This window comes from Vulpes lagopus, chromosome 3, assembly GCF_018345385.1.
Source record: "Vulpes lagopus strain Blue_001 chromosome 3, ASM1834538v1, whole genome shotgun sequence".
Lineage (NCBI taxonomy): Eukaryota > Metazoa > Chordata > Mammalia > Carnivora > Canidae > Vulpes > Vulpes lagopus.
Genome location: NC_054826.1, coordinates 113,969,399 through 113,985,241, shown reverse-complemented (window position 1 = coordinate 113,985,241; position 15,843 = coordinate 113,969,399). Strand labels below are relative to the sequence as shown.

General features: G+C 43.5%; 1 protein-coding gene across 6 annotated transcripts in view; it reads left to right on the top strand.

Moving 5' to 3' along the window:
* Window positions 1-4,990: 4,990 nt before the first annotated feature.
* Window positions 4,991-15,843, top strand: part of ACSM5 (acyl-CoA synthetase medium chain family member 5) — a 32,449-nt gene continuing 21,596 nt past the window's right edge. For 2 of the 6 annotated variants that reach the window (XM_041749625.1, XM_041749624.1), the window contains exons 1-5: window positions 4,995-5,205; window positions 7,543-7,759; window positions 11,069-11,279; window positions 13,873-14,080; window positions 14,965-15,108. In XM_041749625.1, coding sequence (XP_041605559.1) covers window positions 7,556-7,759; window positions 11,069-11,279; window positions 13,873-14,080; window positions 14,965-15,108 — 767 coding nt within the window. In that variant the 5' untranslated portion in view covers window positions 4,995-5,205; window positions 7,543-7,555. Of the gene's footprint in view, window positions 5,206-5,426; window positions 5,485-7,542; window positions 7,760-11,068; window positions 11,280-13,872; window positions 14,081-14,964; window positions 15,109-15,843 lie in introns of those variants that run through there. The other 4 variants (XM_041749622.1, XM_041749620.1, XM_041749623.1 and 1 more) reach the window with 4 other exon arrangements.

Sequence of the window (15,843 nt, the reverse complement as noted above, 5' to 3'; positions counted from 1 at the left end):
GTTGCCTTGTTCCTGCTCCCTTCAGCCTATGAAGGTCTTTCACTTGTACAGCATCTCAGAGCTCCTTTCTATCTGCTGGATGGGATGTCGCCTGATTCATGAATCATTGAATAAAGCCAATAAGGTCTTTAACATTTATTTTGTTTAACAGACCGAGGGAGCAAAAACGTGAACTATATGCATTTCCAGGAAAAGGGTAGCAGAGCACAAGTTGTTCTCTCTCTCTCCTCCCTCTCTCTCTCTTTCTCTCTCTCCCTCCAGCTCCCCCTTTTGACATGCAACCCCTTGTTCTCTCCTCTGAGACTCTCACTGGCCACAGCTCAGCCTTATTTCATCACAGCACTCCCCCTCAAACTCTGGACCCCCTTCTGATTCAATCCCTGACATTGTGTCCTCAGCCCCACCCAGACCCTGCCCAGGGATCCCACTTCTCCCAGCACCCACCCCTCTGGCCTCACAACCCCAGCGACCCCTCTGTGTCCCTCTGGGGAACTGTCAGCCCTTCCACACAAATTTCAAGCCTGGTTCCAGTCTCTCTATCCCCAACCCCCACATAGGTAGGAGTGCCATGATAGGAAACTTCTATGAATAAGAATAAATAAGAATAAAAGCAGCCAATACAGATGGGCTTGCTACCAGCTGCCACTGCTCTGAGCACTAAATGCCCTGGGTTTCCACAGGCCAGAGCCTCAGGTCCCAGCCACTGTTGTCTCTGGTCTGGTCAGAGGAGCATTAGCCTCCTCTCTGCTTATTCATTTTATTTATTTTTAAAGGTTGCATTTATTTGTTTAACAGAGAGAGCCAGAGAGTACAGGCAGGAGGAACAGGAGAGAAAGGCGTTGGATCCCAGGACCTGAGCCAAAGGTGGACACTTGACTGAGCCACCCAGGTGCCCCTCCTCTCTGCTTATTCTTTTTTCCTTCCTCCAGTCCATTCTTCACACATAATTTAGAGATTTCCTTCTAAAACAGCTTAGATCACACCACTTTCTTGTGGGAAAGTCCAGGGGCCTGCCATCACATATAGTGCACTGGCAGCTCCACACCCCCTCATCCTCATCCTCTGACCTTAGCTCTCTGCTCTCCCTCCCATTCACAGCATGTCATCCATGCTGGTTCCTTCCCTTTCATCAGGCACACCCTGCCTGGGACCTCTGCTTCTGTCTGGAACACCCTGACCCTGATTTGCAGCCTTTCTTGGTCATTCAGGTCCTGGCATAAACACCAGCTCCTCCAAGGAAGTGTCTTCCCAGGCTGCTTTGTCTCCCCACTGCCACCTCTGCCTCCAGCACTCTTGGCCCCATCACTCCTGTTTGCTTCAAATCCTGTATTATTATTTCTGAGTGTACGTTGTTTCTATTTCTAAACTTCTTCATGCACCTGCCTTTGTTCACAGCTGTTTCCCCAACTCCTAGAACAGTACATGGTCCAGATCTAGAGCTCAGTGAATGTTTTTGAATTAATGAATGAACAAACAGCTGAATTTAATTCTCACTCAAACCCCCCAATCCATTTCAGTGATTCTCAACTGTGACTGCACATTAAGATCTCTTGGGGAAACTCAGAAAAATTGATGCTGAAACCCAAACACACTAGATTCTAATTTCATTCATCTGTCTGAGTGAGTCTGGGCATCTTTTTTTAAGGCCCCTTTGGTAATAATACTAATGTGTAGCCATCTACGCAGTGAAACACACTTAAATTTGTAACAGCCATGGCAGAAGGAAGGTGGCCAGGGCAGGGCCCGATGGTCAGAATTGCCAGGTTCAAGCCCATACCTGCAGGAAGCCTGGTTATGCTCAGTCTGCTGGGGCCAAGCTGGGCAGCAAACTCCAGGGCACTTGTGGCAGGAAATCAGGTTGTGGCCTGGAGAACAGGCTCCTGGCTTCCCTTTGTGACAGAGTAGGTTGTGACTTGCAGGCTGCTGAGTGTTCTAAAGAAATCCAGAGGCAGAAATAAAGTCCCTTCCTGGACACACTGGGACTGTACCAGCCTGAGCAGCAGTGTTCCAAGTTCTGGGGTTCTGGAAGACCAGGATGACCTTGGAGAAGAATGGCCATTGTTGGGTAAGAAGACCTTGCCCTGCCCTTGCTGAGAGGAGCATGCCCATGGACAGGGGTGGGGTTGGGGTTCACAGGGAGCACCAGAAATAAAACACACCCTGGGATGCCAAGAGTGGCACATGGGGGGCCTGAACTCAGTGCCTAACATTGGAATTTGAATCCCAGCTCTGTCCCTAAATAGCTGTGTGGCCTTGGGCATGTCACTCACCCTTTCTGAGGCTCGGTTTTCTCACATGTAAAATGTCATAGAACTCACAGGACTATTAAAGGGTTAGATGAGCTGACATGAGCAAAGTGAGCTGCAAGGTACCCGGAGGGCAGAAAGCTGGCCCTCATCCTACCTCCTAGCGTCTGTCCCACTTCCTGTTCTAGCCACACTGGCTTTCTTGTCATTCCTCCAATATGACAGTCACATTCTCATCTCAGGGGCATTTATAGTTTCTTCTGCTGACAGCACTTCACTCGGCTGTATTCAGGTTCTCTCTTATCTCCTGCAAGTCTTTGCTCAAACACCTCCTCCTCAGCCTGGGTCTTTCATATCACTCTGTTTAAAACCATTCATTAACTTCCCCCAACCCACTCTCAGGTACTCTTTCTAGGCCTTCTTTTCTTCCCAGGACTAATCACCTTCTAAATTTCCTATAATTTACTTTGCATAGCAGGTAACAGGTACTCTAAAAAGTTTGTTGAATGACTAAATAAAAGGCAGTTATTGTTATTATTTGCATCATCATCATTTTTGTCAGGTTGCAGCCCCCCAGTTTTGTGCTGCCTGATTCTTATCATTGATGGATAGGAGTGATGTTGAGATCAGGTTGCCTGAAGAGCAGGCCCTCTGTCCATCCGCCTCCCTCAGAGTAGAGATTGTATCTTTGGATCTGGCTGCAGATTTACAGATGAGAATGATTGCCCAGGACCCAGTAGAGGTCTGAGGAAATGGAATTTGAAGGCCAAGGAGATGATTCTCTGGCCACGCTTGGCAGGGAGGGAGAGGAGCTGCCTCCACGGAAATAGGCCACCCTGGCCTGGCCAGAAAATGAGCCTGAGCCACAGGAGAATAAAACACAGTGGAGGATCAACACCCCATGTGATGCTAGCTACTGCAAAGCCAGGTAGCTGGCATGTCAGCACCTACTCCCAGAGGCACCCAGAGCACTTCCTCCATCCCTAGAATCCAGTTCCAGGGGTGGATAAGGAAGGTTCTCTGAAGAGTAAATGAGCCTGGAGTTCCCGTAGATCCTGGATACTGGGAACTTATACCAGTTTGGATGTGATTCTGGGAAAAAACAAAAAAACAAACTTTTACCAAAAACACCAGCGGTTAATTTTTACTTGCTACACATAGCAACATCTGGCAGATAGAAAATGTTCACTAAATATTAGTTCTCATTTACTCGTCCTTGGCTCAACAAATATTTACTGAACTCTTACTACATGGCAGGGTACTGTTTTAAGTCCTGAGGATACAGCTGTACCGAAAAATCTAAAGTCTCTATCCTTGTGGAGTTTATTTTCTAGTGTACATGTGTCGTAAGGGAGGTGACAGGTGACATGGTGAATAAATAGAAAATATTGAACCGCAAGTTTGAGAGGTGATGGTTGTATTAATTAACTGCCGTAGCCATTTATGTAATATACAAATTGTATACCTTAAATATATAGGATTTTTTTTAAGATTTTATTTTTATTTATTTGACAGAGAGAGCATAAGCAGGGGGAGCAGCAGGCAGAGGGAGAGGGAGAAGCAGGCTCCCCTCTGAGCCCGGAGTCCAATGAGGGGCTCAATCCCAGGACCCTGAGATCATGACCTGAGCCAAAGGCAGATGCTTAACCGAGCGAGCCACCCAGGTGCCCCAAATGTATTGAATTTTATCTGTCAATCATACCACAATAATACTGGAAAAAAAATATATATATTTACAAAATACATTGAATGTTAGAAAGTGATGAACTCTAAGGAGAAAAATCAAGTAGAGAAGGGAGGGTGGGGAGTGTCAGATGAGAGAGGATTCTAGTTGGGGTTAGCGCTGCGGCCCAAGGCACAGTGAGCAGGGCCTGTGTGTGAGTGGTGACATAAGGCAGTGAACCATGTTGCAGCAACTTCCTGGCAGAGAAACCAAGGAGCACAAAGGCTTGAAGCAGCACTGACTGGGGCCAGCACACATGGGCACCAAGGACCATTCATAATCAGGTGAAAACCAATAATAATAACAAGTCAGTGTTAAAACTCTGGTTGCTTGAAATTGGCCATGCCACCATGGGAACACTTAACCGCAGATATTGGCAAATACTGCGAAACAGGATCTTTTTTAAAAAGCTATTGTTCTCAGGGATTCAGCTTGCCAAGTGGCAGAGAGAACAAACAGCAGGTGGACCAGTGTGGCTGGAGCAGAGCTAGCAAGGGGTAGGAGTAGAGAGCCAGGAAATCATGTGGGGCCTTGCAGATTGCTCTTGGAGCTTTGGCTTGGATTCTGAGCCATGCAGGGAGCCATAGCAGGCTTACCTCGCCTCTCAAAAAAAAAGCTGTATTTAGTTTTAATTTTACATACCACAAATTCATTCGAGTATGCCATTATTATTAGTAGCAACAGTAGTAGTAGTAATGCATTTACAGATTTGTGCAGCCATGATCACAGTCCAGATTTAAAACATTTCTATCCCCTCAAAGAGATCCGTTGTGCCTGTATGCAGCCATTCCTTGTTTACATACCCAGCTCCAGGCAACTAACTTCTAATCTATTTTAGATCTCTATGCATTGGAGGGTTTGGTGCAGAAAAGGAACATGGTTAACTAATATTATTGTTACTATTGTATCCTATCTGCTAAAACATAATGAAGTTCCTGTTTTCTTTTTAGATGAGGTGGTGACCTGAATTTTCTGGGAAGACATCCAGAGCCACTGGGAGCTGTGAGAGGGCCACTCTCACTGGCTCAAAATGAGCTGGCCAGTTGAAACCGCTGTGTCCGCTGCTGGCTTTGGGCTCTGCTCTCTCTTAGTTGCATTTTGGGCCAAAGCTCCCTGTGGGAGGCTGAATCAGCAAATTGCCTTTTCCAGTGTCCTGGAGGTACCTAAAGGTTTAAGCCCTGTGTTTAGTTGAAACAACGTTGGAGCCCTTTCACATTTCTTGGGTTCAAGAACAAGGTAAGATAGAAATCTTTCAAGGACAGGTGTCAGCTGCCTCTGAGGCCCTTGCTACTTCAACCAAGAAGGGGCATGCCTAAAATGGCCTGGGTTTGGAAGGGATGCCAGGGGATTCTAATTATCAGCTGTCAAGGGGTAGAGGAATCCAAGGGAGGGAGGCAGAGGAAAAAGCTTGGGGCAGAGTGGAAGGGAGGGGGGAGTAGGGAGAGGGTCAGAGAAGGGGAGTCTGAGGCCACAGGGCTGGGAGCTACAACAGAGGCTGGGGCCTAGGCCTTTCTGGTAGGTGAGCCCTTAAGTCATTTGTCCTCTTCAAACCTGACTTTTTGTGTATCTGTAAAATGGAAACAATAGCATTTATATCATAGAGTTGTCATAAGGATTAAAGGAAATAACATCTGCAAGGTACCTTCCAAATGCTTGGTACACAGTATTAAGCCTTCTGTGACTGGCAATTATTATTGTTTATCTTGTTATTGTGATACATTCTTATTGTTGGTTATTGTCTTAGTCCGTTTGGGCAGCTGTGGTTTAAACAACATTTATATCTCACAGTTCCAGAGATTGCAAAGTCCAAGGTCAAATTGCAGCAGGCAGATTCTGTGTTTGGTGAGAACCCGCTTCTGGTTCACAGATGCCTGTCTTTTTGCTTTGTCCTCACCAGGCAGAAGGGGCAAGGGAGCTCTCTGAGGTCTCAGGATCTGATCACCTCCCAAAGGCCCCCACCTCCTGCTATAATCACAACGGGGGTTAGGATTTAATAAAAGAATCCGGGGGAAGTTCAAAGTCTTTAATCTCTGGCAGTTACATTACCATATTCTGTTGTTATTATTATGACCAAGAGGAATTTGGTAGAAAGAACTTGCATCTATGGATGCAGCCTGTAGACTGCTTCTCTTGGGCTCCTGTGGAAGTGCAAGGTCTAATTCCACAGGTCTAGGGCAGGGTTTGAGGTTCTGCAGTCAACACAAGCTCCCGAGTGATGCTAATGCTGCTTGCTGTACCATAGACCAGACTTTGAATAGCAAGACATTGAAACTGCCCTGTCCAATATGGTAGCCACTAGCCACCTGTTGAGCCTTTGAAATGTGGCTAGTCCAAACTGAGGTATGCTTATAAGGGTAAAATACATGTTGGATTGTGGGGACTTAGAACCAAAAAGATAAAAAATAAAAAGAATGTAAAATATCTCTTAGGTAATTTCTTTTTACCTTGATTATATGTTGAGATTATAGGAGTTAGCCAGTGCTAACCGAGAAGAAAGGCAAAGCTGAAATAAAAAGGAAACGTTTATTTGAGGTCTCAGAATTGTGATTCAGAAAACACAGATTTGGGCAGCAATCCAAATAATGCCACCACCACCCACCCCCACCACCCCTACTCCAGGGAACAAAAACCAAGTTTTTTTGGTAAGTTTTTCTTTTTTAAGAGAGAAGGGAGGTGGGCAGTGGGAGAAAGAGAGGGAGAATCTTTAGGAGGCTCTATGTTCAGCACAGAGCCACTGCAGGGCCACTGTGGGGCCAAAGGCAGGGCTCAAGGCAGGGCTCGATCTCACGACCCTAAGATCATGACCTGAGCTGAAATCATACTGTAGAAAGTTGCAGGTACTCAGGCTGAATCCTTGGAATATTTGTGGTTTGGCTCAGTTTAAAAGCTCATGGTTCTACCAGTGAGGACGTGCATAAGGCCCACCACCTTCATGGATGGCCTCCAGGTTCATTTTGAATTTATATTTTTAGATTTTATTTATTTGAGAGAGAGAGGTTGAAATAGCATGAACAGGGTTAGGGGCAGAGGGAGAGGAAGAGAGAGAAACAGACTCCCCAATAAGTGGGGAACCCAACGTGAGACTGGATCTCAGGGTCCTGGGATCATGACTTGAGCTGAAGGCAGGTGTTTAACTGACTGAGCCACCCAGGCGCCCCCTCCAGGCTCATTTTAAAACCCTTTGACATGCATGACCCCATTTTATTTCACCTTTCATACTAGTTAAGTAAAATATTATTATAATTCATTTCACCTTTTTTTTTTTAATGAAGCTACTAGAAAAATTGTACATTATGGGTGTGGCTTACATTATATTATTGGGAAGACTTGAGAAGTTGGCTCTTGAGTTACTGACCTCAGACCCACAGAGATCCACAGGGAGTGAGCAGTTGAAGGGATGGATCTCAGGCTTAGGGAGATGGAATGACTAAAATCACATGATAGAATTAAGCCTAATGCCCAAGACTGTGTTTACAAATCAGTGTGTACTATAGTCACCATCATGGCTGCCACAGATTTCTCCACAAAGCCCAGAATTCAGGATTGTGTTATTTCTCTTCCCTTTGGTGACAGGCTACACAATAACATGATGCCATGGCTAAGAGGACGGGTACTCTGGGTGCTGAGGAATGCCCGGGGATTCTGTGGGCCTCGTGGGCAACAAGCACCTCTACCAGACCCTCAGAAGCTTGTGGCCACCTGGGAAGCCATCAGCCTGGGGAGGCAGCCAGTGCCTGAGTACTTCAACTTTGCTCATGATGTGCTGGACATGTGGAGTCAGCTGGAAAAGGTGAGGCCTGCTGTGTCCTAGTGTCTGTCTTGGGCCTCAGAGGCTGCTCTCAATTACCCCAATGTGACTCAAGGCTATAACACAGGTGGACATTTGACCTGGTAATTTTGCAAGTCCTAAAACTTAAACTGTTAGCATTTAAGCCTTAAGGGAAAAAGAATTATGACCAAGTTTCATGAGCTTTAGACACTTAGCCCAATCCCTGATGCTTCTCATATTCTTGAACACAAATCACATAGTTGAGACAGTTGTGCCCACTTTGATTCTCTTCCCATCATTCTGATCAAGTGAAAGAGAAAGTTTGGTTTTGATTCTTTTCTGTTGTTAGTATTTCTCTCACTATTGTGTTCTTCCCCCTACTTACTTTCTCTCTCTCTCTCTTTCTCTCTCTCTCTTTTGAGAGAGAGTGTGGAGGTGGAGGAGCAGAGGGAGAGGGAGAGAGAATCTTACACAGGCTCCACACTCTGTGTGGAGTCCAGGGGGGCTCGATCTCATGACACTGAGATCACGACCTGAGCCAAAATAAAGAGTTGGATGCTTCCTGAACTTACTTCCTTTTAAATAAGGAGAGAGCATGGCTGAGGCTCAAAGCTTTTCATAGATCACAGCAGATATGTAGGATTAAATTAAGATTATCTTGATTTCTTTGTGTGTGTCTGAGCATGTACTTCCTTCTTTAATTTTCTCTTCCTTAGCTGTCTGTTGTGTCTCTCACTGTATTTTATAGTCACTTTTTATTTATGCTAAAGATGCTTTTTATTTTATAGTAGGAGAGTATAAACTTTATCTCAAAGCAATTTACTTATGTTAATTTTAAGAAGAGCTTGTGTAAAGAAAAATGGTGAGGAAACTAATACCAATAGTAGACTCAATAAAAGTATGCTGTTAGTGAATATAGTGAAGTATGAAGGCAGCTTTGCAGTCAGCTAGAAATGGTGCATCCCTGGGACACCTGGGTGGCTCAGCGGTTGAGCGTCTGCCTTTGGCTCAGGGCGTGATCCTGGAGTACAGGGATCGAGTCCCACATCGGGCTCCCTGCATGGGGCCTGTTTCTCCCTCTGCCTCTCTGTGTCTCTCATGAATAAATAAATGAAATCTTAAAAAAATAAAAATAGAACTACCGTATGATCCCGCTATCCCACTTCTGGCTATACATGCAAAGGAAAGAAAACCACCATCCCGAAGAGCAGTCCGCACTCCTGTGCTTGTTGGGCCATTACTCATAATAGCCAAGGTCAGGGGAGCAACCTGAGTATTCACTGATGGATGAATAGATAGAGAAAATATGGCATTTACATGCAATGGCATATTATCTCAGTCATAAACACTGAAATTCTGCCGCAATATGGGTGCCCCTGGAGGACAGCTTCTCCCTTTGCCTATGTCTGTGCCTCTCTCTCTGTGTGTGTCTCTCATGAATGAATAAATAAAATCTTAAAAAAGAAAAAAAAGAAATGGTTCATCCACTTGAAATGTGACCTTGGACAAATGCCCTAAGCTCTTTGGATCTCAGTTTTCTCATCTATAAATTGGAAGCCATACCATCTGCTCACAACCTAGAGTTGTTGTGAGAATAAAATAAGAAGCATATAGGAGATGGAGCTGAGACACCCCATTCCTGTCTACAAAGTCTGAGCTCTTTTTCCACACTGAGATCATTCTTAGAGAGTTTCTCATAATGATAAATACAAACAGGTTTACATCTGCAAAAATGGTGGAGTAAGGGCTTTCTAAAATTTTATCCTCTATAAAAACAACAAGAATTAAAAAAAAAAACCTTGGAAAAATTGCCAGAATCTACTTCTTAAAACTGGAAACTAACCAAAGGCTGGAATAGCTCAGGGAGTGTTTATTAAGCACTCATTAAAGATTTGAGTGAATCTCAGAATGCCCCTGAGATATTGCCTCATTATGCAAAAATAACATATCCCTCATAACAATTTTGGGAAAAGTTTAAAACATATCTGATGAATTTCAACTTTCAGAAACAAGAACCACCAGAAAATATTAGTCTCAACATTTTGTATGCTGAAGTCTGCCTTTGATAAAGTTGAACTGTACATTTTTTAAACTTGATTGCCATCAAAGCAGAAATTATAAAGTTGCAAAACAATGATAACACATCCCAAATTGATCTAGACACTCAATATAATCTTTATTAAAATCCCAGTAGACTTCTTTGCAGAAATAGATGATCTTGTCCAAAAATTTATGTAGAAAGGCAAGGGACCCATAATAGCCAAAACAGTCTCTCTTTTTTTAAGATTTTTTTTAATTCATGAGAGACACAGAGAGAGGCAGAGACATAGGCAGAGAGAGAGAAGCAGGCTCCCCGCCTCCATCCCAGGACCCCAGGATCACAACCTGAGCCAAAGGCAGATACTCAACCACTGAGCCACCCAGGCATCCTACCACAACAGTCTTGATAAAGAAACAGAACAGGACTCAACACTTCCCTATTTCAAAACCTACTACTAAAAAAAAAAAAAAAAAAAAAAAAAAAAAAAAAACCTACTACTAAGTGACAGTAATAAACTGTGTGAAAAAAAGAAAGATAGTGTGGCGCTGGTAGAAAGATAGATATGGATGAATAGGATAGAATTGAGAGTCCAGAAATAAACCCATAAATCTATGGTCAGTTGATTTTAAACAAAGTTGCTAATAAATTCAAGGGGGAAAGAATTGTCTTTCCAACTTGTAGTGCTGGTACATATTGTATGATCCCATTCATATGAAATATCCAGAATAGCCAAATCCATAGAGAAAATGTAGATTAGTGGTTGCCAAGGGCTGGGGAAAAAGGGGGATTAGGGAGTGCCTGCTAATCTGTACCGTATTTCTTTTTAGGATAATGAAAATGTTCTGGAATTAGATAGTGGCAATGATTACACCGTTTCATGAATATACCAAAAACCATTGAATTGTGCACTCCAGAATAGTGAATTTTATGGTATGAGAATTATATCTTAAAAAAAAGAAGAAGACACAGAACAGTGTGAATCATATGCTACCTATTGCATTAAAAAGATGGTACGGAAAACAGAATATACTTAACATTTCCCTAAAGAAACACTGAACAGATATGCAAGAAACTAGTAATATTTGTTACACATTGAAGCAGGTGAAATGGGGAACAGGGTAGATGGGCACAAGATGGGAGTAAGCCTTCTCAATGCATCTTTTCATTGTTTTGAATTTGAACCCTGTGACTATAACACTATAAAAAATTAAATTAAATTTAAAAAATCAAGCAAACAAAATTCCTCAACAAATGTTTTCTATTTCTTTTCTGCCTATGCTACTGTCTAGGCTGGGCACCGGCCCCAGATCCCTGCATTCTGGTGGGTCAATGGCATGGGAGCAGAGATCAAATGGAGCTTTGAGGAGCTGGGGAAGCAATCCAGGAAGGCAGCTAATGTGCTCCAAGGCATGTGTGGCCTTCAGCCTGGGGACAGGATGATGCTGGTGCTCCCACGGCTCCCAGAGTGGTGGCTGGTCAGTGTGGCATGTATACGGACAGGTCAGTGAGCAGGGCTGAGGCTACCAGTTGGGGTGGACACACCTGCCAGAACTTTGCAGAATCCACATGTTTTGGGAGATGCAGCAAAGTGAACCCTATGTGGGGTTTTGTTTACTTCCCCTTTGCTCCACAATCATGCACTTGACTGAGCCCAGGGGTCAGATAGTAATGTAATTGATGAAAGTGGGTCAGTGTGAGGCAATTAGAAGCCCTGGGGGCTTTACTAAACTGGACCTCACATGCCTCATCACCCAGGGACAAGTGCTTCTCCCTCCAATCAGATGTTTCCATGTGTGAAGGAGGGCCAATGTTTCCAGCACTTTAGACTTTGTAATAGAAAACTCTGGATTTTTATGAGAAAAAAAAAAGCTTCTTATCTTTTAATGTTGAGAACTAAATAAACTTTTAAAAAATTCTGAGTGGGACAAACCAAACATATCTTTGGCTGGTTGTAGCTTGGGAGGTGCTAGTGTGTGGAGAGTAATGCAATTACAGATAAGAGACCTTCATAATCAATCCACATTAGTTTCACTCTTAGACTTTATGGCTCTCACCACCACAGCATCTATCAGCTTCCAAGGGGAAGAAGAGGAGGACAAAATAATCAAAGCAATAAGATAAGCCCCTGAGGGTTCCTCCTCCTGCTGTTATGAATGGCCAAAGCAGTGGACCATTGATCTTCCTGGGATGATTCTTCCAGCAGAGGAGCAGAGGAGGCAAAAGGACACAGTCCATAGAACTCAGAGGGCCTCTGCTGATCCTGTCTTATTGAAAGGGCTGGAGGGTTTTTTGTTTTTCTTTTTGTTTTTTGCTGATTTTACAAAAGCAAGAGAACTACTTTTAATGGAGAGCTGATTCCTCTATCCTCTGGAAACTTTCCATCACTTAGAATGTTGCCGCCCCCCTCCCAATCCTATCCATAGAACAATCTGCCTGAAATACAGATGCTTTTACAAATAATGTTTGCAAAATAGAGGGATATAAACTCATACCAAACAATTAGGTTGCTATATGAACAAGTTGAGTCAACCATTTTTTGAATGGATTGTCAAAAAAAAAGGAGGCAGGAACTTTCATTTTATTTTTATATATTTTTGCACAATATATAGAAATGAACACCATTCTAATGCTACAGCTAGAGGAAAAGAAACAGGCACACAGGTTTGAGGAGTTCTCCATATTCAGCCATGACATATAAGGCTTAGTTAAACGAAGGCCAAGATAAGGGAGCCCTTGGACTTTTCTTAAGGACCTACTATGTGCCATGCGCTGTGTTGCGTACTTTGATAGATCAAAACTTCCTTTTGGGGTATGATTTTAATTATTTTCCCTGTTACCTAAATGTCTCCAGTTTCTCCAATCATGCAAATTCATCCATTTCTTTGATGTCCAAATAAAATAACTCAAGACGACATCACACATGACTATGTCAAGCCCAACATCCTCTCCAACATCTTAGAGGATATCCAAGGTGGATGCCCTCACATTCTCACATTCCCATGTTTTCCTGATGTGCACTGATCACCTCTCTTCCAGCCTGTGGTGTTGGACTCATTTCTCTTGCTGACAGCCCAGCTGTCCACTCTCTGACTGGGCCCCCAAAGCACACCACACACAACTCAAGGTGGGACAGACTTATTCTGGGAATCGCTAAAACAGAGAGATGAACTGAGGAAACACTGTTCAGCTCCAAAAGTGTTCAGGCTAGGGTTTAAATTCAATAAAAGTTCAGGAGATAAAGCAAAGTATAACGGGAACTCTGGTGTGGCTCCCATAGCATTTGGGATTGACTCCTTCTTCTGTCTACTGTCCATACTCAATGTCCATGGCAGGATAACCAGTTCCTTTAGGAGCTCTCCCCCACCCCATCTGTGAAATGAGAGTACTGGCTTCAGTGGAGTGTTTACAACCTGTTCTGAGATACTCAGGTGTCTTTTGAGGTGTCTGATTAAAATTTGTCCCTGCTTTCTGCTTCCTCATCCCTTACCCTTGGGAAGAGACATACTCAGCTACCTTCAGAATGGCTTTGGTTGAACTTACATGAGTCCTGGAGCTCCCACCTACTAAACCTGCCCTCCCACCACCCACCCCAAGAGATCCACCCTCAACACTAGGGTTTGTTGTAGCTTTTTGTTTGCAGGTATGGAAAATCATTGAGCTAGGTTATCTCTAAGGCAGTATAATATAACGTTCAAGATCATGGACTCCTAGGTTTACTACCTCCTGGATTCACTATCCCAGCTCTATAACGTGTTAGCCACGTGATCTTGGGCAAGTTATTCCATTTAATTAAGGTATAAGGGTCTGAGTCTTAGTTATTGTTGTTTAATCTGCAAAATGCATAATAGCACCTACTCTCCAGGGTTGTGAGAATTAAATGAAATAATGCATATATAGTTCTTAGAACATGTAAGTGCTCCATAAACATATTCTGGATTTCATTATTATCATTATTGTTACCTTTCCCAGTTCAAGCATTCCAAACCTTACTAGTCCCTTCCTGTTCCTATCTCTTGGGGCTATCTGGTCTGGACCTCTTCGCAGGGGTCTTCCCCAGCTGCCCAATCAATATGCCCTCTCTGTGTGGTACCAGGGGCTGTTATGATTCCGGGTGTCTCTCAGCTGACGGAGAAGGACCTCAAATATCGGCTGCAGGCATCCAGAGCCAAGTCCATTATCACTAGTGACTCTCTGGCTCCGCGGGTGGATGCCATTAGTGCTGACTGTCCCTCCCTCCAGTCCAAGCTACTGGTGTCCAACAGCAGTCGGCCAGGCTGGATGAACTTCAGGGAACTCCTTCGGTAAGTTGGGGCTCTCTAGAGAACAGGATAAAGATAAGGCCAAGGCTTTTCTCCTTTAAGTACTAGGAGACGGAATACAGTGCTGATTATACAGGAAGAAAGCGAACCAGAAAGGAGCACTCACTGTGGAGGCCACATGGGCTAAGACCAAATCCTGGTGACCACCTTAAGATCCTTCAAAGTCACTTACTTAGGCAGTACTAGAATCGTCATTAGCCTTTCTGGGTGTCATTTGCTTCTGCAGTGGTGGTAGTGGTTTCAGAGCTATTCACCAGAGTAAACAAGATAACCCATATGATGCATTTAGGACATAGTAGGTGATCAATTAATAATATAATAATAGCTACCATGCATTGAGTGCTTAGTGTATACTAGGCAAGCATTTACCTACATTTCATTCATACACCAAAGATGTAAGGAACATCTGTTTTGTGATAAGCATTGTGTTTAAGTGAGTCACAGCATCATTTTTGAACCTCCATTTCCTTATTTACAAAGGGTTCTAATGATAGTACCTACCCCAGGAGGTCATTGTAGGACTCAGGTATGCAAGCTGGAGCTTCCAGCACAGTATAAAAGTATGTATTTTTAAGGATTTTATTTATCTATTTGAGAGAGAGAGTATGAGAAAGAGTAGGAGCAGGATGATAAGCAGAAGGAGAAGCATACTCCCCACTGAGCAGGGAGCCTGACAGGGGGCTCCATCCCTGGATTCCAGGATCATGACCTGAGCAGAAGGCAGATGCTTAACCGACTGAGCCACCCAGGTGCCCCTCATGTAACATTTATTAAAATGGTGGTCAATATTGTTGTTATAAATATTACTGTTGTTAGGACTAATTTTTACTGCTTATAATATTACCTAAGATTTTTATATTTTACAGTGAGGCATCGACAGAGCACAACTGTGTGAGGACCAAGAGTCAAAACCCTATGGCTATCTACTTTACAAGTGGCACTACTGGAGCTCCCAAGATGGTCGAGCACTCCCAGGCTAGCTATGGACTGGGTTTTGTGGCCAGTGGAAGGTACCAGGGAAAGTTCATTTGCTGGGTCCAGGGAACAGAAAGTAGGGAGTGAGCTGGAGGAATATGAGTAAGAGGCATAGTGACAAGAGAGCTAACAGTGGCAAATTGGGTAGAATCTGAAGGCTTTTGGCTTGCTTTAACTTTGAGCAAAGTGAGAAGCCATCAGAGGATTTTGTTTTCATTTTTGAATTGTGGTAAAGATACTTAACATAAAATTTACCATTTTAACCATTTTTTAAGTATAGACTTCAATGTCATTAAGGACATTCACATTGTTGTGCAATCATCCCCACCATCTATCTCTGGAACTTCTCCATTCTGCAAATCTGAATTAACATTACACAAGACATGTTACACAATAACTCCCTATTCCCTCTCCCCTCTGCTCCGACAACCACCATTATACTTTCTATCTCTATGAATTTGACTTCTCTGGAAACTGCCTGTAAGTAATCATACAGTATTTTTCCTTTCATGTCTGACTCATTGCATTTGGCATAACATCCCAAGTTTCATCCATGTTGTAGCATGTGTCAGAATTTCCTTCCTTATTAAGGCTCAATAATATTCTGATATATATAACATCCCAATGTTGCTTATCCAGTCACCCATGGATGGACACAGGTTGCTTCCCAACTTTTTGGCTGTTGTGACTAGTGCTGCTTTTAACATGGGTACATAGCATCTATTCAAAACTCTGCCTTTAATTCCTTGGGGTTTATACCTAGAAGTGGA